Source organism: Montipora capricornis, chromosome 3, assembly GCF_036669925.1.
Source record: "Montipora capricornis isolate CH-2021 chromosome 3, ASM3666992v2, whole genome shotgun sequence".
Lineage (NCBI taxonomy): Eukaryota > Metazoa > Cnidaria > Anthozoa > Scleractinia > Acroporidae > Montipora > Montipora capricornis.
In genome coordinates, this window is record NC_090885.1 from 42,146,204 (window position 1) to 42,171,203 (window position 25,000).

A 25,000-nucleotide genomic window follows, 5' to 3' on the forward strand; every position below is an offset into this window, starting at 1 on the left:
TGATGTTTCCTTGTAACTGAGAGAAAATAGCTGCGAATACTATGAGTGATGATTTTCAACATGAAGAGAACCATTTGCACTGACGGTATGCTCCTTAGAACAGTTACAGGTTATTTTACGAAAATCGAAAATCGGTTTGTTATTATGACTAGAAATGATGCGTTGTTCCTGGTGTATTTTGCATAGCAACGTAAATAAACTTCGTACAATATTTGACGATTTGTCCTTCAGAATTCAGAGCCCACAGGCACTTCTTGCAAACAATTTTTGCTTTTGTTGCACTGGAGACTCAGAGCATTTCACTCTTCAGATAAATTTAGCCACCCCTTTTAACTTTTTCATAAAATTCTATCGGCGGCCATATAACTGTGGATGAGCTATTAAGTCTCACTTTACGTCATGTGCGTGTAAGTGGCACAGTCCGTTGGTAGTAATGTAAGATCAGCACAAGGGAAGGGTGGGACGGTATGTGGAAGAAGAACGGAAGACAGGAGAAAGATGGAGGAGGAATTTAATTAATCTCTCTTTTTTCATTCTTTTCTTTTTTATCCCCCCTAAAAATGCAGGTCCCATTTTTTCACTACATCCCCCAAAAAGGGAAAACTCTCTTTTGGACAGTTCATAATAACCTAGGTTGAAAAAAATTTGGCTTGGGTTGAAAAAACCAACCTATAGATTAAATTAAAAATAACCTAAACTTAAATTTAACCCGTAACATGCACATACATTTATTTCATTCGAGTTTCCCGTAAACAAGTCAACGTCTCAACCTTGAAATTATTTTTACATGTAATAACAAAACAGTTGGTACGTATACGATAAGCGTACTAACATTATTTGATGTTAACCGCGCAAGCATACGAAAGTACTAACCATGACAATAATTTAAAATGAAATAGTATGTTTCTTGCTTAGTATAACGAGGATGCAATATACTTATTGCTTCTTGCGAGCTTTCAAGTTCTGGTTTCGAAATGTCACTTCTCCAAAATCTTCTATGGCCGTTTTAAAATGCATATGTTCACAATTGAACACCAATTATATTTGGCCTACTAATTTAAGACTCTAAGGACTAATATATCAAACGAATATCTTCAAATCCGCTGTCAAAGCGTCTGATTGATGATCGGTTACATCATTTATATTTCAGTTCTTAACTGAGTATCTTAATTTCTTTCCGTCTCATGAGAATTTTGGTATTCTCGCGGTTGGACTTGAAAGAAGCAAGGAAATTCAATTTATTACCTCCCCTGTCCTAGCCTCCATTCCATGTTCGCTCTATCCAACTAAAAGAACACGAAACTGGCCTTTTGCAATTCCATTAATGCTACTGCTCTATGCAAAGCCGCAGATGCGTTCAGAAACGCTCGACGTATCCAACAATTAAAAGAACACTTAATGACGAACATGAGCAAGTAAAATACAGAGGAGTTGGTGGGGTCTGTTTTCTCAAGCGACAACAAGGCAACAGTCTCAAAATATTGTACTGTTGCTACGTCGGCCCGGAGAAGTCAGCCCATACAACGCATTACGTCTCTTTCTTTCTTGACCAGTTAAGCCAGTTTTGCACTAAGACTAACTTAGTCTCTTTCCGCCAGCTTACGACTGAGATACCTGCACCCAAGGCAGGTCGCCTCCTGTCTTGATTCTCTTGGTACAGAACTTGTTCTGAAACCTGTTGTCCTGGTTTGGCCACCGTTTCTTCCCACTGGGGTCACGCGACGACCCTAATCACGTGGTTTTATCCTCATTCCGTTGAAACGTTCCATATAGGGTTTGGTGTTTTCTCTGAATGCTTTCTGTAGTCCAGCGAGACTTTGTTCTCTGTATATTGCTTCTTTTTTCATATGACTAAGTAGAATAAACGAGCAAATACCTTTTGAAATTTTTACTACATAATTTGAAAGTGTTATGATGCTGAAACGGAGGTCCTAAACCAAGAGCTCTTCATTCTGTGTGTGGTAAAACCGGTAATTTTCATCTAGGGTAACATATCTACGGTAGATGTTTGTAGTTAAGAGTTCTATTGCACAAAGTCCTGTAATATTAACTTCACAACAAACTCGCGACACGAAGTGTACGAATGACAACCTTCCCAGTGACAATTGTGCACGGAGTCAACAAATAACGCTATTAACTTCCATTTAGAGTTTGCTTTTAGTGGTGGGTGTAATTTTACTGGGCTTAGTTTTTCAAAGATCGATTTGGCTAGATATCCTGGATTAGTGAAAAGTTTTCTTTCTGTGTATTTCACGATTGAAAATGTTTCCACAAGATTCTTATCCTTCAATTTTGGGTTAGACTTTTTTTGTTTTCCTTTAGCACAAAATTAGATTGTTGAAGACTTTTTTGATGGACAAAACTCAAACTTGGTTGGTAATGAATCGTGAATTAGTGTTAATCGGCTTTTGAATGCAACTGAACGCTGATTTTTTACGAAAGTGAGACAAAACATTTTTCCCAGTTAGAAATGCCGTTTTATCAATATGAAAGACACAATTTTTCAGGGACAAACTTTGGGCAAACAAGGCAGATTATCTGCTGGAATTTCGACTATGGATATACTGGATATAGCCATTGCAAAGAACGAAGGATGTGATCAAATATAACAGTAAATTTGAAATCGCACTTGACGTTTGATTTTACATGTCTCCCTTACCATTTCAGACACGTCCCTGTTTGAGTTCCAATACTTTTCGTTTGGGATGCTTTCTTTTTGCCAGTTTCTCTCTCCAAAGATACTTTCCGTAACCTGTTAAGTTCGGTTAACAATGCCCTACAAAGAAATGTGCACAAATCAGTCTAGTTGTCATCCGGTCAAGACTAGTTTGAAAACATTTGTGTAAGCATTGACAAATCAACTTCGCAGAGAGGCCAAAACTTAGGGCAAGAATGTATGGTTCGATACGTAGTCTCTAACAATAATTTATCCCCGTTGATGTTCAGGACAATAAATATTGAATAATTTGGTGGTGTACCAAAGAATCTGTAGCTAACTTTGTTTACACTCCAATCCGAACGCCTTAAAAAATTTGCTTCAACATCCATTCAATTTTGTTGAACACTGTTAACTGCTGGGGTCGGCAAACGGTTCCAACACATCATCAACGTTTGATTCAAAAAAGCTTAATACGCAGGGGTCTGGTATTCAGCCCGCGGTTGTTACTATGGATGCGGACATGGATACGTCATTGAGAGACCGATAACTGCGCACGCGCATACTGTTGATTGTTGATAGAGGGTGGCACGCCCGACGCTTTAAACTCATTCGAGATTAGCCTGTTCCAGGCTCCCATATGGTAGGGAAAGAGAAAAAAAGTGCGTGCGAAAAATGAGAGGGGGCTTGAGTCGAGGCGCCTCGACCCAAGCCCCCACTCGCTTTTCTCACGCAGTTGTTTTCGTTTTCCCGACTATCTGGGAGCCTGGAACAGGCTAATTCGAAATCGATTCAAGTTTCAATACAGTCGATGCTGTTTGCCCGTGCTCGCAAAATTTGGCCTTTGCTCGCAAAAATTACACGGGTGCTCGCAAAATTTCTGAAAGTGCTCGCATGCTCGGAATCTCGTTAAAATGTGCTCGAATGCTCGAAATTTCAGTACTCTTTGACCTTCAGAGCTAGTACTAAAGCTTGTCAGCTGATCTGTAGGGCTGTAATTGGTTAGATTCGAGAAGCCTCCAAATAAATAACCCTTCATTGCGTTGAATCTTTTTCAGTCAATCAGCAGGAAACCAGTTTGCCGATAATTGAAACTGAATACCAAAATGCTTGGGAGACTGAATGTCACGTTATTTACATTTCATAAGAACTATATAAGCAAAATGCCACACCTTCCATTTTAGCGTCGGGTTAGACAGAGATGAAAACCTTGAGATCGCGGGCTTTGGATCTAGTAGATCTCCTTGAGAGATTTGAGAGCTCTTGTTGTTCTTGAGCGTTCGCCCAATGACTCACGTGAAGCTACGTGACGTAATTTGTCATCAAGCAGAGAACAATTGGCTGTAAGCTGCTGGGATTGGTTGAACCGCCTTGGCTTTGCACCTATTGTTCTGTTTTGGAGGTGTCAGCGAGATTATTAGCTATTACTTGGCGCAAATTCGGGCTAGCGGAAAATATACGAACTACTGGAAGTGCTCGCTGCTCGCCATCTGTATTTTTCTAAAGTGCTTGCTGCTCGCAAGAAAAAATTGATAACTGCTCGAGCTCGCAAAAATAAATACACTGCTCGCATGCTCGCAAATGCTCGCAAAGACCATTCGATACCCCTACTGAGATCCATGCTCAAGAAGCAACAAGGAACTCGACAGAGAGTTAAGACGTCGTTACATCAATTTGTATCCGTAGTTAACTAAAATGTGTTGACAGGGCTATTTGAGAGGAAATCATAACTACAGTCTACTAGAGCTAACCCAGTAAATATATTTTTTTATAAGTTATACCTTACTGTTGTTTCTAGCGAATCGACCTTCTGTTGAAGAATGCTGTTCTCGGAGTTGCAAGTTTCCACTCTGATGAAACACAAATTTAAGGAAAATTGCTTCTTTAGTTGCAATTGCTGAGCCTTAATTCTATAGATGTATTTTTGAAGTAAGGAGTTTTTGAATCGTGTGTCGAAAATTTCCTTTTCAATTTCAATCGAATTATGACAGTGGTATCGCAAATGTTATTTGTGATTTTTCAATACCGCTGACTGGTTGGCTCAGTTGATTGAGTATCAGAAGGTTGTGGGTGGTCAAACCAACACTCAGGGTTTTTAAATAATTGAGGAGAATGTGATGCCTTAGTAATTACTTTTGCAAATGGTTACACTTTGAAGTCTTCTCGGATAAAGGACTGTAAACCGTAGGACCCGTCTCCCAAACTATTGTCCATAAAATCTGTGGGACGTTATCTGACACTATCTGAAAAGAGTAGGGCATAGATTTCCCGTTGTTGCTCCTTCACCTGAATGTGGTCGGCTTGGCGTAATATTCTGAATGGACTTCTCAGCGATGACACCACATAGCACAGTAATCAGATTGAAGGGGCCAAGTGCTGGTAAGAGATTGTCTGATTGGCCATATTTTCAACCAATCAGAACTGCTATTTGCAAACCTGTTAGTATAAACTGAACATGCGCTCAGCGCCACCTCACTTAATTCGCAGCGTTACCGTTGGTTCGTTGGCTTGTGAACGAACGCCTGTTGATATTTGCCGAAACATGTAGTTTGGTTTGTATAACTAAGAGGCTTCAGAATATAAATTCACTTTCAAATAGGGACAGGCACAACAAAGAAGCCCAGTTTCGTATTGAGCACAGGCAAAATACATTGGGAGCAGGCACAGCACAGTCCTCCCAAGCTTCCCCAGGTTAAAAGCACATAGAAAATGGAAGCCACCAAGATGCAGGTACGACTCCGATCGTTTCAGTCTTGTTTTGCTTTTAGGCGGAACAGCCGAGTAAAATTATTACCATTGTACAATAGTTTGATCGTGTCATTCATTATTCAGTTATGCCATCGAGGTGTGGGAGGACAGCAATCTCGTACCCAGAGTCCTCGGGTTTTTTGGTCAGCGGGTGGGCGCCCGGAGAGACTCTGGGATAATGGACTCGAATTTGGAGGGAGATTCAAAACCTAAACTAGTTTCAGTGCTCTTTGTTTTTTCTACCTCAAAAATATATAAATCACAAAAATAAAAAAATGACGGGGTTTGAATTATGTCTAATACCGAACGGGAATTTTCCCACGCTGCTAAAAACTGGTTGTTACTGTTACTGTTGCAAATGTACCGCTGGAAAACATGACATCAGTGTCTTTGGGAAGAAATCCGTGGAAGGTCTTGTCGAAGCCATTCAGAATTACGGAAACATAAAATTGTTGTAGAAGAGGACATTGTTGTCAATTCCACAAAACGTTTTCGATCGTGTTGCTTGCACGATGGTATTCTGCACGATGGAATGAATGCACGCTGAAACACTAAAACTACACTTACCGAAAGCGTCAGAAGTTTCCTCTTACAGCAAGCCAATGATCGTTTCTCCAGTTTGTTTTATGGTTTGTAAGACTAAATTTTTTGTCTCTCGAACACTCTCAACCCACCAAAAAATGATCAGCTGCCCCTCCACGTACCAAAATGACAGAGGCCGCAGTACAGTTTCCCAATGACAATAAGAAATGTAAATAAACCTGGCGTATAAAACCAACTACTAACTGAATGCTAAAACTATTGGCATACTGCACTAGCTATCCTCACCTTTGACTCTTAGATGAAAGAGATATGATGTTCACGCACACAAGAAGAACGTTTCAAGAAGTGCTAACATATGTTGAAAATGAAAGCTTAATGAAGACTATGCTGACTGTTTTTTATTATAAATGTGAACGGGTCGTCAACATCCTCAAAATCTATTTATTTATTTATAATATTCCATGGCAGCATTTATAAATCAAGCTGAAGAAAGTTTTGTGATGATGGAGGATATTTTGCGAGAATCCAAACAAAGTGATCAGGTGAATGCAATCCAATTTACAACAGATTTTCTGGTTGCCCTGGGCCGAGCGGCCCGGCCGGGTCAAGTCGCCCGAAGGTTATCTCGCCTGAAACCAGAGCAATTTCGGGTATGCCGCGCGAATTTGTTCGAATTAAATTTTAAATTATCTTTGAGGGACTTGACCAGTTAGCTAATTAAAACACTCTGGCAGGAAACTTCACTGGTATTTTACGGACCTGAACGTGATGGGAAAAGAGTCAGCTAATAATACGATAAGGAAGTGCAATTATATTTGAAGTGACGTTGGCATGGATATTGTTATTGTCTTGCTGAAATTACGATCTCTACCCGGAAGGCAATGGTCATGCTGCACCTTATCACACCCCAACATTACTGAGAAATACTGTGCCAAAAGAACGAATAAAAAGAGAAACACTAAGAAAAACTTCGCCAGTATTTTACATCGGGACTTCCCTGATAGCAGAGGTGTCTTTTCTTTTAAGTTCGCTGAGCTGACGAATACGGAAAAAAAGAGACATCTGCCATGCGTCGAAACTCACTTTGATCCAATCGCCGTCTACAACCTTAAACGGTACTCTTCAAATCGCATGCCCCATGATAGGTTTGCTGACTGACTTAAGCCCGCTGTATCCCGCGCATTCCTTTACAGTATTTCCGTTGTTGTTAAGTGAGCCCACACAACATGAAGTATCATATTCCTGGATAGTAATCTTCCTTAATTAAGTTAACCACAATTATTGAAAAAGTGTTTTGAAGGTTCATGACCATTGCCTTCCGGGTAGAGAGCTTAATTTCAGCCAGACAATGACAATATCCATGCTAACGTCACTTCAAAGCATCGTATTGTTTACTGACTTTTTTCGCATCACAACACCGGCGAAGTTTACTGCCGGACTGTTTTAATTTGGTAAACCGGTCAAGTCGCCCGAAGTTCATTAAAAGTTAAAACAAACGCGAGCGTCATACGCGACACTGCTCTGGTTTTGGGCGAGATGACCTACGGTAGACTTGACCCAATGGAGCTACCAAGGGCAATTAACCAGAAAATTCTGTTGTATGATTGGACTGCAATCGCCTGGTCATTTTGTTTGGATTCGCGCAAAATATCCTCTACCATCACAAAAATTTCCTCAGCTTAATTTATAATTCTGTTGGAACTTCATAAATAAGTAAAGGACATTGGCCCCTTCATTTGTAAGAAAAATAGTCGGCATATTCTGCAGTTGAGCTTTCATTTTCAATATATCTTAGCACTTCTTGAAACGTTCTTCTTGCGTGCGTGAGGATCATATCTCTTCCATGTAAGAGATGAGGATACCTAGTACAGTATGCCAATCGTTTCAGCATTCAGTAAGTACTTAATTTTATACGCCAGGTTCATTTACATTTCTTATTGTCATTGGGAAATAGAGCGTTTTCACATGACGTCACAGCAGCCATGTTGGTGTTCCAAAACAAAGAACACGGCGGACACATTGCTTTACCAAACTAACCCTCCGGGGATTGAACTCTATTTTTATGCAAATAGTTTCTTTTGTTTCATCAAATTCGCATCCATTTGAGTCACGTGAACGAAAACGCTCTAGCCTCTGTCATTATATAGAGGTCTTGGTACGTGAAAGGGCAGTTTATCATTTTGCCAAGCTATATTTTAGATTCATTATGAAGACTAGATGCTAACAGTATTCCTCGAATCCATGGAAACCGAAATTACACAATAGTTCATTTATATTAAGAACTATATTGATTTTGGGTTACATTTTGATTATGCGAAACAAAGGATGGAGAACAACTGAACCAATTATTCGAAAATGAAAAAAAAAAACAATTGCTAGACTTGAACTTAAGAGAGGACTAAAACTCCAACGCAGTTAGTTCGTCCCCTTGGGCTACCAAGCATGTCAAATAATTATTTTACTCTGTTCAGCCTAAAACACAACAAGACTGAAACGATTGGAGTCGTGCCTGCATTGGGGTAGCCACCATTTTTGACGGATGTGCTTTTAAATCGGGGAGCCTCTGAATGAATGTGTGCTGTGCCTGTTTTCACTGAGAGCAGGGATGGCGCAGTGGTGACAGCACTCGTCTCCCACCAATGTGGCCCAGGTTCGGTTCCCGGACCAGACGCCATAAGTGGGTTGAGTTTGTGTTGGTTCCCTACTCTGCTCCGAGGGTTTTTCTCCAGGTCCTCCGGTTTTCCTCCCTCAGAAGAAACCAACATGCAGTTGATTCGAGTTGGCTGTAAGCTGTGCTCCAAGGTCACTATGCTTTCGGTTCGACCTAACTTGTTTAGCTGCGTCGTTCTGTAATTGCGACCGCGATAAGCGAGACAACTATTATTATTATTATCATTATTATTATCATTATCATTATCATTATCATTATCATTATCATTATCATTATCATTATCATTATCATTATTATTATTATTATTATTATTATTATTGTTGTTATTAATAAGTTTTGCATGTACCGGCCAATACGACACTGGGCCACGGCCTGCCCCTATTTGAAATTGAATTTGGATTCCTAGTGCCGCTTTATTGGTCTGGCTTGGCCCAAAGCCAATTGGAACCATTTCGCATAAAGAAATGAATTTGTGAAAGTGTGCAGAGTCATCTGACCTCACCTTTTCTCCAAGCCTTCGACATATTCTTTCTTTTTTCGCCGACTTTCTTGAGCAGAGAGCTTGAAATAAAAGATTAAGCGTTAAGATGATATTCTACCGGGTTAAGGGCTACTGAACGTAACTGTTGAATGGTGTGAGCGAGTAATCCACAAATCACAATTTATTTAAACTTTTAAAAAAAATTCAGTTTGAGTAGTCTCAGTTTGAGACGAAACGCGTCGGAAATAAACGATAAGTATACAACTACAAGCAATCTTCCTTTCTGCCGCCCACTAGCCCTTGTTAAGAAAATTGAATTGGTGTGATCGACTTAACCACAAATCGAGATTGATTTAGATTAAACCCATGATTAGAAATGAAATAAGTGACAAACTAAGTAGTTAACTGGCAAAATGTTTGTTCTTCTCGCTAGTGGTGAAGAAAAATAACATTTAAGGTTGAGTGCAATATTCGCTAACCTTATTTTTGATTTTTCGACGAATTCTTTTAAGAGCTCTTTCCTCAGCCTAAAAAAAAGAAATTGAAGACTGATGTTAGCTAACACAATCTTTTATATTTTTTTTTCTCGAAGAACCGGTGTAAGGGGTTAATACAAACGAATCTTTAAGTCCACAAAACAGCCGTCATAAGAGTTCCAAGACGCCAGTTTTGAAAAATGGACAAAGATAAAATCAGTCACTCATTCAGGCTCGATTACCTTGGTCAGCGGTACCCTGCTAGGCAATGGCAGCCCTTCGGAAGCAAACGTTTCCTTTTCCTCGTCAGTCAACTTAACGCGTCCTTCACTATCCGTCTTGAAAATGAAAACATTGCCCCCCTGTAAAAATAGGTTAAAATGATTAGGATTACTGCACCAAACATGGCATAACCGATATTGCAAGATGAAGATCTCAACTTTTAAATCAAGTTAAAGGAAATCTGAGCAATGAAACTCATTATTTTTGTATCAGTTACTATCTAGGGGTTATATTGCAATGAAATCTTTATCCGAAAAGGTCAACAGAATGCATATTGATGGGGTAATTAAATGACGAGCGTCAGTGAAAAAAAAGAGAGATCTTCATTAATCTAACAAAAACAAAATTACCAGAAATAACACACAAACAGCGGTGTAATTCTTTCACTTGACGTTTCGTATGCTTCTGCATACATCTTCAGAAGTGACGGTTAATACAAAATTGGAGTTTCAATATACAGGATCACTACCTTATGGGAGGTTTTCACGTGACGTCATAGCCGCCATATTGGTGGACGAAAGCAAAAGTCTTGTTCGTCGTACATTTCTCGTTTGTTATTGGTGTCTCTAGAGGTTGGTTGAAAACGTCCTATTAACTATTAACTAAACTATTGCTGCTTTAAGCTTGATGTAGTCTTTTCTGTTAGGTAGATATTACTGTGTGTTTTTTTGTGTTGTGTGATGTCCAATTTCTGTGTTTTCCGACCTTATTATTGTAATTTATTTTATGCAACTTCAATTGGCTTCCTAGCTCTTGAACTTTCTATTTATATTAGGAAGAAAATATCCAGTATAGCAATCCCAGTCTAAAAATGGGTAATATTTCATCGTATTATTATTATTATTATTATTATTATTATTATTATTATTATTATTATTTGTTTATTTTTATTTTTCTTTTATTTTATTTTTTACTGGGTTGCTAGTACGGCAATCCCAGTCGGAAAATGTGTAATATTTCTCTGTTTTTTTATTATTTTTATTTTTTCCGTGTCGGTAAAGGTCTTGCCTGTCACTCCCCTGCTAAGTGGTGTCTTTGTGCATAGTCTTCTGTGCGTATTTTGTTAGGTTTGAGGGGGCTAGGGTAATGCGTAGATTTCTCTGGTGAACATTTAATTAACCTACAATGGCGTCAAAAGTCATTGTAACGCGAATGGCGTTTTAGTGGATCCTCAAACAAAATATACCTTTATGGAGCTCAAGAATGGAACTTCAATTGGATGAACAAGACAGGCGGTGAAAAATAAATATCTGGAATCTTTACAGCGACGAGTAATGGTCTTCGACAACAATTTCATTTTTCGTCGTTGGATATCAAGTGAGCTTTCTTTGTAATATTTTACTAACTTGGTATTATATAAAACACTGAAATCAAATGGCAATTTTTTTTATGGATTTAACAAAACATTGAAGGAATCGAACGCCTTGAATGAATCACAGTGTTTACTGAAGTCGCATCTTAGTTGTGTGGCAATTTATACTCAACTCTGCAAAGGTAAAAAAAAATTGGAAATGTGACATTGAAGAATTATTTGAATGAAAACTTGTTGTCTCTTTTGTGCTTCATTATTTACGGTAAAGGTTCTTTCGAAAGGAATTTGATGTGAACTGTCAGAAACTCATTTCATTGCATATGCTTTGTGACACGGATTGTGTGTCTTGTTTGCACGCACGCAATTGAAATAGGAAGGGTTTTTTGCCTCTAATACCAAATATGTTGTTTGTTTCAATAAATTTTTCGCCGGAAAAGGTTTTGTGATATTTCCAGCCTTTGTGACTTTTAATACCATGTTGTGTAATTTTCCAGCTTAACAAATTTGCATGCCTGGGTTGAAATGTGATACGGGAGGATATTTGTGGTAGTGCTCTGTAAGCAGCGCGTACATAAGTCACGAAAATAAACAGGTCTGTTGGAAGTGTGATTGAGTTTCAACAAAATGATCCCCAAAATCATCAAAATTTTGAGACGCTGATGAATAATAAAGTAGCTCCTATTTCCAAAACGTTGGAATTACCTGGTGATAAATAACCTCGTCTTGGAGAGCAAATTTTTGACTTTGCAGAAACTATGGTCAACTTCAAGAGTTGGGCGGTTGTGATCTTTGTGTTGAATTCACACATTTCTTGTCAAACTTTATAACCCTTGAAAGAAAAAGAAACCTAACAAAAACAAAAACTTTGTATCTTGCCATCATTTGACACAGGTGCTTCACTGTTTCGCGAGTAAACACCCCGCGGTAACTTGATCACGGCGCCAGCTGAATTCGATGTCACTTTCGATTTTGCGATTTACTTGTGCAGCCAAAAGAACAATAACAATAACAAAATTGAACTTAGCAAAAATCTCCCAAAATGTTTGTCGCTGATGGTAACTTTGTATATTCGCGGTTCAAAATTAATGTTGTTTTCATGTCATAAATTTTGTTGCTAATGGCAAAATATTCTATTCTCGATCCACCGTCCTGAAAACCTCCTTCTGCTCTTCCTAAAATCTGTGTTTCAAGATTTATTTACTTTTGCATCAATAATTTCTAAAGATGACAGGAATTTTTTCTTTCTGACAAATGATTAATAGGCTGGTAGCCAGGCTTTTAACAACAGAAAAAGATCTGTTTTGTCGTATGAACGTGAGAGCCAAAGGGCCTCTGCTGGTACGACTTCTGGATGACCCCTTAAATGGTCTTAATGACCCCCGACTTGAAAAAATTGCCTGGAACTCTGCAGTTCAATATCACCCAACTCCGTCCCTTCTGTTTTTGAGTTACACGTACCACAGGTGACCCAGTGTACGCTCATGGAGCGTCTAGTCTTTAATTGTACAATTTATTCTTTGTCCTAAGGGTAGAATAAGGTGGTTTCTGTCATGTTGACACTTTTCGATGAGGCCAGTGGCTAAATAATACTTTCCCCAGTACTCCCTCTAACTATCATTTGCTTCCCCACCTTCTCGTCCCTTCGCTCTTCGCCACCATGCACATGTGAAACTGAACTTTGCTCTGCGCTGATTTCAATATCACTGAGGTCCGTTGCGTCTCGGTCATCAAGCAAATCTTCATCTGGGCAAGTTGTGACGTCGCTGTAATTCTATGAGATCAATTAAGAAAGCAAAACTTCAGACCTCGGAATGTGTGTTTTGAGATTAATTCCTCCTCTCCACGACCACCAGCTTCATCATATCTTTCCTTTCAAAATCAGTAACTAGAGCAAACAGTCCGAAGTTATCGTTTAAAACAAGTTACTTGGATCCTGTTTTCTTTTTATGTTTCTATGGTTAGAAGAAACCTATCTTTTTTCAATTTCGATTTCTCTGTAGAAAACTGAGATTGGCTCAATTGTTGTTTGGTCATTTGAAACCAGAACTTCCAACCAAAAGTGATTTAGCTGCATATCATTGACAAAGCCAGTTTTTTTCTGTTTTTGACAGAGAATGTTAGGTTCGCGAACAAAATATCTGGTTGGTGTACAAACAGTGAGAATTAACAAATCGAAAGTGGTTCAGCGTTGTCTGTACTCTTATCGACAACGATATTCATCATCACAGTGGTCAAAAGGTTGTGGACTCACGAGGCGCAGCCGAGTCCACGCCAAAGAAGTGAGTCAACGCCAAAGAAAGTTTTTTCCAGAGCGTGACCAAAATCATGGCACAAAGAAAGTGCAAGCGTTGACTATAACTTTCTCGCAATATGATTGGTTTATTTCCCAAAATGGGCGTTTCTGATTGGCTATTACATTGCGTGACAAATTGACGCGAGCGGCTTGTCGAGACTTTTATCGACAACGGCAAATTAGCCAATCAGATTGCGAGATTACAAGCAATTGTGGTAAAATTGAATATTGATGAGTTCTCTCGCTGATTTGCATTTTGCCGAATCATTGCTTTGTCCTCGTGGGCGAAAATAGACACGCATAGCGCACATAATGGTAGTGAGAGTCGTTTGTGTGTCATGTCTCGAACTCATCACTCATTGCCATGTTGCGTATCATAACAACAGGTGTGCCCTTTTCGATTACCATAGCCTATAAAGAAAACAACTTCACTTTGTTTTACGTTATTTCTGCAAAAAGCAAAGGAATCAAAGGAGCTGGCTCTGATGTAGTATAATGTTACTAGGTTGTTAAATTAAGCCCTCTGTATTGGTCTCTGGGCCAAGGAGCATGCTTTCCGCACAGCTCCAACCGACTTCTATATATCACTCATGACACAAAAATACAAAATCAGTACGTGACAAAATGATTGCGTGATGCTTAGTTCGTTTGCGTATTAACAATAGGTGGCACCGTCCTTAAGACACAGAAAAACAAGAGAAGTGCGTCAGCTTCTTACAGACAGCCACAACCCAAAAGAAGTGGCTTTAATGTGGAAACCCTGCACTTGCGTACCTCGGAACTCATAACCAAGAGAAAATAAAGAGGGAAGGGAGGGCATCCCCCATAAATGACCTTTTCAATAGGTAATATGTCTCAAGTTATTTTTAGATCGACTCCAACGCTGAACAGATCCCAAGGGGATTAGGAAATAGCCAATCATATGGCAGGAATGTGTTCTCTGAGTGTGGGCTATCCACGCGGAACACATTAGGGACCCGTGCAGCGTGGTTTCGATCTAAAAATAACTTGAGACATATTACCTAGGGAAAAGGGAAGGTATGGGGGATTCCCTCTTTTCCCCCTTTTCCCCCTTTATTTTCTCTTGTCATAACTTATCTCCATAAACGCTGATTTAATGGCCATTTCCTCAGACAAGAAATCCCACGCGTACATGACAGGACACAAAACAAAGCACTTTCACTTAAAGGGAACCTCCACTTCAACAAAAAAGATTATTCAGTCTAAGGTATTTTCAAAGAAACTGTTTGCATCCGAATTAAATAGGTTTTAGAATCGCCTATTTTTGTTTTCAAATTTCGTGGGCGCTGCCATCTTGAATAATCCTGACGTGTTACGGTTGACCTATTGTACATGTTATTAGACAAAAACTCTTGTTTCAGAACAGTAGGGCAACCGTAACACGTCACAATCATTCAAGATGGTTGCGCCCGCGAAATTTGAAAGTGAAAATAAGAGATTTCAAAATTCACTTTTCTTTTCTTCAAACAATGAACATACCACAACGTGTTCCTTTTGTTATTAACTATAACCCAGCTTCACTCTCCATTTCATCCATCAATCCGAAACACTTTTTCATTTGAACCCCTTTCATCTTCCCCAAAATGTCTTCAAATCCGTACCTATTGTTGCAACAGCTGTTTTGCATGCGCCTACATATTTAGTGGACAGAAGAGTTAGACATTCCACTCTACACGTGAAATCAGGTCTACAATTCACCACATCGACTGCAACTCTAAAAGCTTTATTTACATGTTCCAGTGCAAACGCTGCAATAAATTATACAGCGGTGAAGCTATGATCCTCGCAGTTATAAACGCAATTTTGCAATTGCGTAAAGAAGCCGGAAAAATTCAGGACTTCAACGGGGTTTGAACCCGTGACCGATACACCACATTTTTGCTGTACCATACTGCAAACATTTTTTTAGTTCAATTTGTAACGTCCGTTATTGTAACACCCTTGAAAGGCAGTGACTTTTGTTTGATCAGCCTTTCATTTCTCATATGTTAAAGAAGGCCGACAAAAACCGGCGTGCATGTCGTAGGAAGGTTGGAAAATTAACCTTCTAAAGCAAGTTCTTTTGGTTTTTTCAACCGGCAAACCAACAGATCCGCTGGTAATCTAGTACTGCCGCGCATATCAAATTACCTTGTTCAGTAGCGAGGAGATCTTGAACAGAAGATTCATGTCCTGTGTTCGGTCTTTCCGACTTGAGCATTTGTCGTTGATCATTTGACAATCGCTGGAAGAATTTACATTCTATAAAGACAGAACGTAATTGATGTAAGTGGCAATTCACGATAAAAATAAGCGAGCGGTTCTTGCTTATTTTTATCGTTGAAAGCCAAGAAATAAAACAAATATAAAAGATATGGTGAATATGTGATGACCATCTGCAAAGACCTGCGACTTGAAGCCGAGCCTACAAACAAAGTTCCTTCATTTTGGCAAAATTCAAAAGTTATTTTATTTACCTGAGACGCTTAAGTTTGGCATCGCTGTTTTTTTGTCAACGTCTTATAGTTTCGATGGACATGAATTTCAGGTGGAAACTTCTGCTCTTTTTATTTCTACAGCTAAAGTTATTAGACTCACTTTGATGACAGTTTAACCTCATTGGAGTACTTTCTGAACTCCTGTATTGCTGTATTTATTTCTTAGCCTATCTTATCCTCACCTGGAGAGAATGATTTCCAGTTATCCCCACGTAGGCCTGATTAAAAGCATCCATCGCAGAACGAATGTCGAGTTATTAAAAGCTACAAAAGTAAACATATCAGTAAAATTAAAATTCCGCCCACGTGAAGAAAAGAAACACTGAGATAATTGTATAATATTAAAAATGCTCTGCATGCATGAGATAAACTCCGAATTCTTAAGCGTTTATCCATTTAAAACATTGTTAAAAGACACCACTGTTCATTGGACAAATTTTAATCGACGAGAGCTAAACAACAAACTAAGATATTCTAACAACGTGTTGTCTTAATTTTTTATTTGAATAAAGATTGTTCAATTTAACTTTGAATAACAAGAAATTTTTAGAGGGGTGCTATTAATTATTAGTTTCCAAAAACATCAAACATTCGCACCAGACCTGTTTAACCTTAAGTAATCTTTAAACCTGTTGCTCTGGATTTTATTTTTGTACAAAGATGAATTGTCTATAATTCATGTCTTCAATCATTATTTTTCCGTGCTTTTGCGAGCACGCTTTTTTTATGTGTCAAGCAAATATTAAAATTGCGAGGCTTTTTTGCATTGAGCGACTCGAACGGCCCACTCAAGACCCCTTATACATGCACTATTTACGCAATTTTAATTGCGTATTAAAATACTTTATATAGGTCAAGCTGTTACTCAAATACTGTAAAACAGCAAGAACTTAGCAAAAATGGTAAGAAGGAAAGAGGCTTGTCTGAAAAACTTCCGCCTTCAAGAAGATACTTCCTTTTTTTACGTCACCTATCTCTCCGTATACCAGAGAGCGATGACCAATAAATCAACTTTAAGTTAGTACTATTTTTGAATACTAGAAACTTATTCTTAATACATGCCATTTCCTCTCAAAGAGTCTGGTTTTACTGAAAATAACTCTCGGTTCATAAAGGTTTTTGCTTCAGTGTTCCCCACGGTTTAATTGCAGTTTTGCCCAAGCCTCAAGCGAAAACACACCTCTAACCAATTCCACTCGGAGCGTCTTCAACTAGCCACGTATTAGTATCAGTATTAAGTCTCTACATTTTTACTTACCGTTAGCTGAAGTTAACTTGTTCTTAAAACCTTGTTTTGTCCCTTGTTCTTCTCTGGATAAAGATTTGCGTGCCTTCGGACAATGACACCTGTTAACAAATGACTAACAAAGTTATTCGTGAATACTTTTGACGTCAATCACTTTTAAAAGCTTTCTTTAAGGATAAAATGACAATTTGGGAGTTTGAGCAACGGTTACGACAACAACAACGTCACAAGGCAACAATATCATTGGTTGAAAAAGCAAATATAATGGCGTGCTTCACGCACGTGCAGCACACATACTCTCAAAACTCAAAACTCTCAAAACAACAACGTGAAATCACCACATTTTAGCAGGTTTGGGTGAGAACTCGACCCGCATACAAAACAACAAACCACTTATTTTCTACCTTTGCTTAAAACCGTTTACGTCCACCCAGTTACTAGTACAAGATAGTTCGCCCGTATTGCTCGACGTCAACAAGATGGAATAATCAGGAAATGCTTACGATAGCCCTTATCCGCTATATTTTTGGAATGACATTTCCGTTGACATTGCATTTGACATTGGTTGTCCTTCGGCTTACTCCTAAATGAGTAATAAAAGATAATGAAAGAAGCTCAAATTGTCGGTCCTCGAGGAGGAATTCACTTAGATCGGATTTCTGGCTTTCGTTGCCAGAAAGACACCACTTCAGTAACGGAAAAGGTCCGAAAAGAATCAACGTATGCGCTGTGTGTTATTGCGACAAAGCTCTAATGAGGCAAAGAGTGTTCATTTTTTTCCCAACACGCCATCATTTTTTAACGGCATACTATTCTCTCATTCTCTTTATGCTATGCTATACTATAAATTTTTGAAACGAAACTGTCTTTGTCCCACAAAAAAGCATTCAGTCTCAGCTGTTAGTCGTGGACACAAAGGAAGTTTAAGTATAAGCGGAATATTGTAGTCAGTGCCTGAGCTACAGAAATCATTTCTGTACAGAAACATGAGCTACAGAAGTCACTTCTCTTTCATTGATGAAAGAGAGTGGTTCTCTTTAATAAATACAACACACCAATCGCGTCTTTACGATTTAGGTTAATTGCATGCTTCCTATGCTAACGAGACGTTTCGTGAGCCTATGTAATAATTAAAACGCCCCCATTGGAGGTTTTCACGTGACGTCATCGCCGCCATGTTGGTGGGCGAAAGCAAAGGATCTCTCATAAGCTGCTTTTGTTCGTCCACCAGAAGTCCTACATTTCTCTATTGTTATTGGTGTCTCTAGAGGTTGGTTGAAAATGTCCTATAACTCTTGCTACAGTTAACTCAAGCACAGCTTTTGTTTCACCTAAACGACTGCCTCGTCACTCTTTGCTTTCTTTGAGTCGCCTAAAATAGAGAGCACAATCCTGGAAATTTTAAAGAAAACCTTATGTTAACCTACATCACCAACTCGGGAATCACCTTATTTTAAAGTTTTGCTAGTGAAGCAACACAAAACGAGCATTTCTGAAAACCCGCGATCCTTCTACCAAATTGGAACGAACCCAATCATATGAGTCATTTAAATATTGAACAGATTCGTTAATCTCACACCTGTAGCTCGTAACTTAACCAGTGTTTCTCGTGATCTAAACTTTTACACTCAAACCTGAATACATTCTTACTCAAGGCTCGAAATTGAAGCCACCTACCTTAGAATTGAATCAGTCAGATCAACACAACTACAACTACAAAAAAAACTGAGGAAAAAAAGGCTGCCTTCGGAATAACATCAACATAAGGCCGACAGCGTTGATAATCATTTCAGGCAAGGACAATAAACGTAGGCCACGTTTTACATTTTGTCCCCAACACTAAATTTTAGGTGACATTAATGGAAACCCACGCATTGTTCAGAAAGAGAGAGAGAGAGAGAGCAAGAGGATATATGATTATTCTTTGTTCATAATTTTTGTCTGCGAGGTGGAAAGACAGTTACCTCTTAAATAAACTGACGTTTACTAGTTTGTCATTACTCAAAAATGCTCACGGTAAAGAAAATAGCTAGCTTACACGCATCAGACTAAATTAGTGAAACACAAGGAAGGTTTCTCTGTCAATCCTTAATTCTGCCGCAGGCGACTGAGCCCACAATTACATTTTAAGAGGAATTTGACATTTTTCTTACATGTATTTAAATAATTCGGATAAAAATGACTTCAAAAAATAGCTTCCCTAAATGATTCATTTCGTGATTAATTGCTGGCAGAGTGCCATATACTAGAGACACAGTAAAAAGAAACACCATTCAGACAGGCAGTTAGAACTTGACCCTGCGAGGACCACCTGACAACTTAAAAATATATATATCACTTGGCAACTATGTCATTATTACCCCATGGCATAGCTTTGGTAAATGTCAATGCAAATCATTTGCAATGCAATTACTTTCGTTCTTTGTATGAGGTGCCACGTAAGACTCACGTAAAATGATCTAGAACATACCTCAACAAATTGAAGCGCACACGATGGCATATTCTCCACTGAATTAACACTTTTCAAATCAAATTAAATATTTCCAGGCTAAGGCTGGAACTGAAGAACATTTTTTTAAACATATTTTTCTGTGACTTTGAAATAACAACATTAATGAAAAATAGTGCAAGCTACACATTTTCGGACAAGATACGACAGCTGATTATGATTACAAATTGCACTGACATGAACGACGAATATTTATCATGCAAACTGCTTGAATTCTATCTTAATAAAACTGCAATCTCGGCAGTGTCAACTGATAACTTAAGATGGAGATGAATCTTCACGTAACTCGCACATTGAATTAATAAAAAAACAAGAATTCTTGTTTTTTAAGGTATTGTTCATTTTTGTCGAGTTTCTTGAGAACCGCTACTGGTTTATTTAAACAGCTGTTTTAAATGAAAGCGAAGTTTAAGAAAACAAGGAACAAGCTTAACAATTTGCATTTTCAATTTTCAACCAACCGTCCCGATGATATTATCGCACGATAATATTACTCAATAATAATACACGTAAGTTCACGCGAGATTACGCGCGCGTTTTAGACAAGTCAAGTTTTTTCTCCAGCTCTGTCGTTCTTTTGAGTTTTAAATATCACTCAGTTCCCCTTTTCTGTGACAAGCAAGTAAGCGTCTTATTTTTAGAATATTTTTGTAAAGAAAAGAACCAAAATTCTATGGCCTAGAGGACTAAGGGCTATGTTATCGCGAAATGTGAAATTTTTCTGAATTTAAACGAAATGTTACACGCACTGCATACAAATTAATCCTCAAAACCTAACATTGAAGAGCCCTAAGCAAACTGTTTCTGTGTTTAATTATCTCTCCAAAGCCTGAGTCTCATTGTGAGGGATCGCTCGTCTTGTTTAGACGGTGGAAACTGAGTAATTGCTCCATTAACTTCCAACTCAAGGACTCTATGAATTCTAGCATGTGATAGCAAAGGACAGTGAACTCGGAAGACAGCATCTTAAATTAAGCGGATACACGTGTGGAGAAAATACATGCGTAAACTAAAACGCATCGCAAGGCCAAGTTCATGTTGGAAGTACAGTGGGTAATTAAATCCAATTTCGTGCGACATAAAATAAGCGATCAATTTTCCCACATCCTGCCCAAAAATAAGGATCGGAATATGGCTCTAAAAATATCTCTTTTACAAACCTGTTTTCGCTGCAAACGTTGCGCTGGTGTAATTACTGCCTTGTGTTACGTTAAGACTTCTTTGAAGTTAACACGTCGATAAACATTCGATATAAGGAATAAAATCAAAATTTCAAAGTTCCCCTCTTGTTATGCAAATAGCGTCGATTAAAAATTCAGGCCACCCGTGCCTGACCAGCCAAAAAAACAATAAAAAATCAGGCAATAGGAAGGGGATATGGTTATTTATTCAAACCTGGTGTATTTTGCCAATTTCACGCCACAGCAAACACGTTGTTAACTTGGTCAGTCTTCCGATCTGACACGTGGCATCGCACACAAACACGCATCTTGGCGTCATGGTAAACGTGGCGTTATTAAGATTTAATTCTTGAAAAATAAAATTTCTATCTCGATTGAAAATAAAAGAAAATTACTTCGAATATAAGTCGGCGTTTTTATTGATTTGACTGATTTCTCTGGTATTTTTTTTCTCGACTATAAAAACCAGTTTGTTTTTCTTTCTTCGCTTCGATGGGAACAGCCGTTGCGTGGTGACTTATTGTCACTCGAAAAACGCTTTTGCTATCGACAGGGAAGAGAAGGTGTTCGTTGAAGTATTGTACAGTTTGCAATCCCTCTGAAACAATAAAAGAGTCCTAAAGAAAACACTGAAAACGTCAGTACAAAGATAACGTCGATCTAATCACGAGCGTAAAAATTGAATAAAGACAACAGAATTCGAGAAGCTTAGTCATTGACTTTTATCTTCAACAAATTATACTTTTTTTGCTTCGTTTAGTAATTATAAGCAATGGAAAATATTAATAGATTATAGGGTATATTTTCTGACGGAAGGGAGAGTGGGCTAAACACAAGTGCCGGAGGCGAAAGACTATGATAGGATGATCTAGAAATCCCCCTCCAGAAAAATTAAAACAATTAACTGGCTTTTTGTTTTCCTCACTTACTTTTCTTTCATGTTCCCTTATTTTTCTTCTTTGTTATTTTCATGCCAAATAAATTCAGATATTAATTTGTGCTTTAAAAAGCAGAATTAAGGACGGTGCCTTCTATTGTTATTGCGCATAGGTTCTGCGCAGCTCGAGATACTCTGGTTTCCTTTTGGGTATGCTTACTAATTCAGGGATAATATTGCGCGGCTTAAAACTATCCGGAAAAAGTAGATCTTAGTAAATACTCTTGGTATCCAAAAAGAAAATGGGGGGTAACCGTGCAGTTTTGATTAATAATTAAGCTTCAATTTGAGAAAAAACGCCGCTTGATACATTGCTTTGTATTTTAAAGCTTTTTACAAATATTATTCATGAATTATCTTTGCAAAATGCGTGGTTATCCCAATTTTCGTTTTGGGTTTCAATGACACTTGTTTAGATCTACATTTCCTTTGAATTAGTAGGCACCGTACTTAATAACATGTAACTCTTTCCCCAATGAGTTTTGTTATTTATGAATGTTCGCCTTAGCTTGTTTTCACTGATAGGGCTCTGGGATTTTGCCTCGCCTGTTGTGAAACAACAGTCTAACTCTGAACCAAAAATGCAGGTAAAACGTAACAAACTATATATGCAATCTGCTTGCCGAGATATCTGGATAAAATGAGGGAGGGGCCGGTTTGATTTCAAGGGTAGGATACATCTAAGCATTACTTAAAAAACTGCCAGGTAACTTTACAATTTCTGTTATCTTATTAACCGAGAGGATGCTAAAGTGGTACTGTTAACTGAATACTAAGTGACCCAAGTTTTAAAACTTAATTTCAAAAAGACTGCCTTTCCTATTTAACTGTCCACCATTACCAACTTTAAACTCTTTAGAGAGTGGGATCGAGGAGAAAATGACGTCAAATACTCACTAGTTTCTGAATGCAATGCGTTTGTACGCGACTGAATGAGTTTCGGGCTTTCAGATTTTTAAACTCGTGTTTTGCATACATAATAAACTCCATTTTACACGCTGAAATTTTAAGGTGGCCAGACACGCGGGGTCATGTTGCTGTGACAAAAACTGAGGTGTGTAAAACACACTTAGGCGACATGCATTAAGGTCGTGTAGCGGGAACATGTGACAGGAACAAAATCACAACATTTGCACACGCATGAAAATGTTGCAGGTATGTGTTCCATGAAGTTCAACTTGTTGAACTTCACGGGACACGTCGCGGGGACAAAATCACTCCCAAATTGGTGTTGCACTATCGTAAAAGTATCAGTTCACACGAGGGGACATGTTGCTGCAACATATCCCTGAAACATGTACCCGCAATATTTTCATGTGTGTGCACATGTTGTGATTTTGTCCCTGCTACACAAGTTTTTTGTCCCTGCATCATGCCGCTGCAGCATGTCCCTGCAACATGACCTCTCATGTCTGCCCTCCTGCTTTAAGCTATTGAGTAACTTTTCCCAAGATCCAACCCTCTGAGGTCCAGTCGGTAAGTTTTAACTGACGTGAACTTACACTCAAAGTAAACAGCCTTTAGATAAAAATTAAAGCTCAAAATTTTGCCTGCAGGGAGGTGTTAAGCAAACACACTTTCAAAATCTGAAGAAAAAAAGGAGATGATTTTTTAATCATAGCACCACTTTAATGTCTCTACTCATTCTGTGAAAGAGCAAGCCACTATTAAATTTCAGAAGACGTAACTGTAATTGAAACTTAACAAATTATTGACGGTTGAGTTCAACAAATACTAATGCAACATATGTGGATTGAGTCCGTAGTTTCTCGTCTCCGCTTCAAGAGATTTGTCTCCAGTCCGTTTCAAAACCAACATTTCATTAATCGTCTCACTACTTGATGTACTTGACCATTCGACTATTCGTAACATGGAGGTCAAAATTATTCACTCTCAAACGCTGATTGACTGACACAGAGGTCATATTTCATGAATTTTGTTAATTTCTCTGGGCAAAATTACTTTCTTTATTTTCATGTAGTAAATGTTTTTTTTAGCAAGGCTGGTTTCATTGCTTTGGCGTTGCTGTACAAAAATCAAATGTCATTCAGCTGATCCGTCTGAAATGGCTCCCTACAAAAATTCCGCAACAGCGTGGACTTTGACCTTTCACGACTCGGGCAGTAGTCTGTAACCTTTGAAATATGCGAGATATTAATCCTCAATTTGCCCTATGCGACTGAGTACCTATACCAAACTCTGAGTATTGCATAAAATCATCATTGTACTTTTCACAGTTTGTAAAACAGAGTTCAGTCAATTGTCTCACGAGAAAGCTTTGCATCAGCTCTGAGACGTAAATGCGGCTCTGTATTCATCGGAAATCCAAGAAACACCGCTCTGTATTTATAAGAAGGCTTAGCTCTGATTGGCTAATGTGAAATATTTAAAAACTGTTCGCCGATGACGAGGTGAATATCGGTGAATAAAAACCGAGACTAAGTCGAGGTTTTTATTCAACGATAATCACCGACCCTAATGTTTTAGTATAATTACATTTTGTAACAATTATATATTGGGGAAGTTTGAGCAAAATAACGTGATTTGTCAGTGGCGAGCAGATCAATGATTTGCCGAAAAGAGGTTGTCAGTCGGTTCCAAATCGAAGCGTCACAATACCATCCAGCATGCCGAGCGTTTGTTTTGCGCCATTTTGAAACGTCACCATAATAGTTTTTCGACTTCGACAAACTACGAGGTAAGATCAATCTCTTTTTTTTTTTTTAATATTTCGTAGATCAAAGCCTGATCAGGAAAGTATTCACTATTCCTGGAGATTTTGCGACGCCTGATATCCAAACACGACGCCTACGATTCCAGGAGCTTTGGCGACGCCTGATGTCCAAACGGCATATTCTATCACATTACTGCTCGGCACAAATCTTGAAAATGAAACTACTCAATAAAATGAAATGAGTTGTACTTGGCACAAACCAAGTGAAATGATTCATTGTACTCAATCAAAAATAACGATTCCTCGTACTCAGTCACATGAAATAAGTCGATTGAATGAAACGAGTAGTTGTACTCGATGGCCATTGAACACCATGACCCATTGTTGTCACGGAGTCATTGCTAACGAATGGAAAAAGAATCAATCAGACGTTTCATTTCAATGAGAACACCACAGAATTTCGTCCAGAAGTAATTTAGAGTGAGAAATCAAC

General features: G+C 38.5%; 1 protein-coding gene across 1 annotated transcript; it reads right to left on the minus strand.

Moving 5' to 3' along the window:
* Positions 1 to 703: 703 nt before the first annotated feature.
* LOC138041384 (uncharacterized) lies at positions 704 to 21,024 on the minus strand. Its single transcript, XM_068887154.1, has 11 exons — positions 20,876 to 21,024; positions 17,219 to 17,307; positions 16,143 to 16,224; positions 15,614 to 15,724; positions 12,800 to 12,940; positions 9,818 to 9,937; positions 9,579 to 9,626; positions 9,121 to 9,179; positions 4,438 to 4,506; positions 2,660 to 2,776; positions 704 to 1,851 (listed from the first exon to the last, which is right to left on the minus strand). Exons 3-11 carry the CDS (start codon positions 16,194 to 16,196, stop codon positions 1,728 to 1,730), a joined length of 843 nt encoding a protein of 280 aa, XP_068743255.1. The 5' UTR covers positions 16,197 to 16,224; positions 17,219 to 17,307; positions 20,876 to 21,024; the 3' UTR covers positions 704 to 1,727.
* Positions 21,025 to 25,000: the final 3,976 nt, after the last annotated feature.

What these genes read in the sequence shown, in the direction of transcription:
- LOC138041384 (XM_068887154.1), bottom strand. Translation starts at nt 16,196, where the DNA reads ATGGATGCTTTTAATCAGGCCTACGTGGGGATAACTGGAAATCATTCT. An exon ending in AAGAGCGAAGGGACGAGAAG is followed by an intron (nt 9,938 to 12,799) that starts GTGGGGAAGCAA and finishes CTATTTTTACAG; the next exon opens with GGGGGCAATGTTTTCATTTT. An exon ending in GTCGAAGGCTTGGAGAAAAG is followed by an intron (nt 4,507 to 9,120) that starts GTGAGGTCAGAT and finishes GTGTTTCATCAG; the next exon opens with AGTGGAAACTTGCAACTCCG.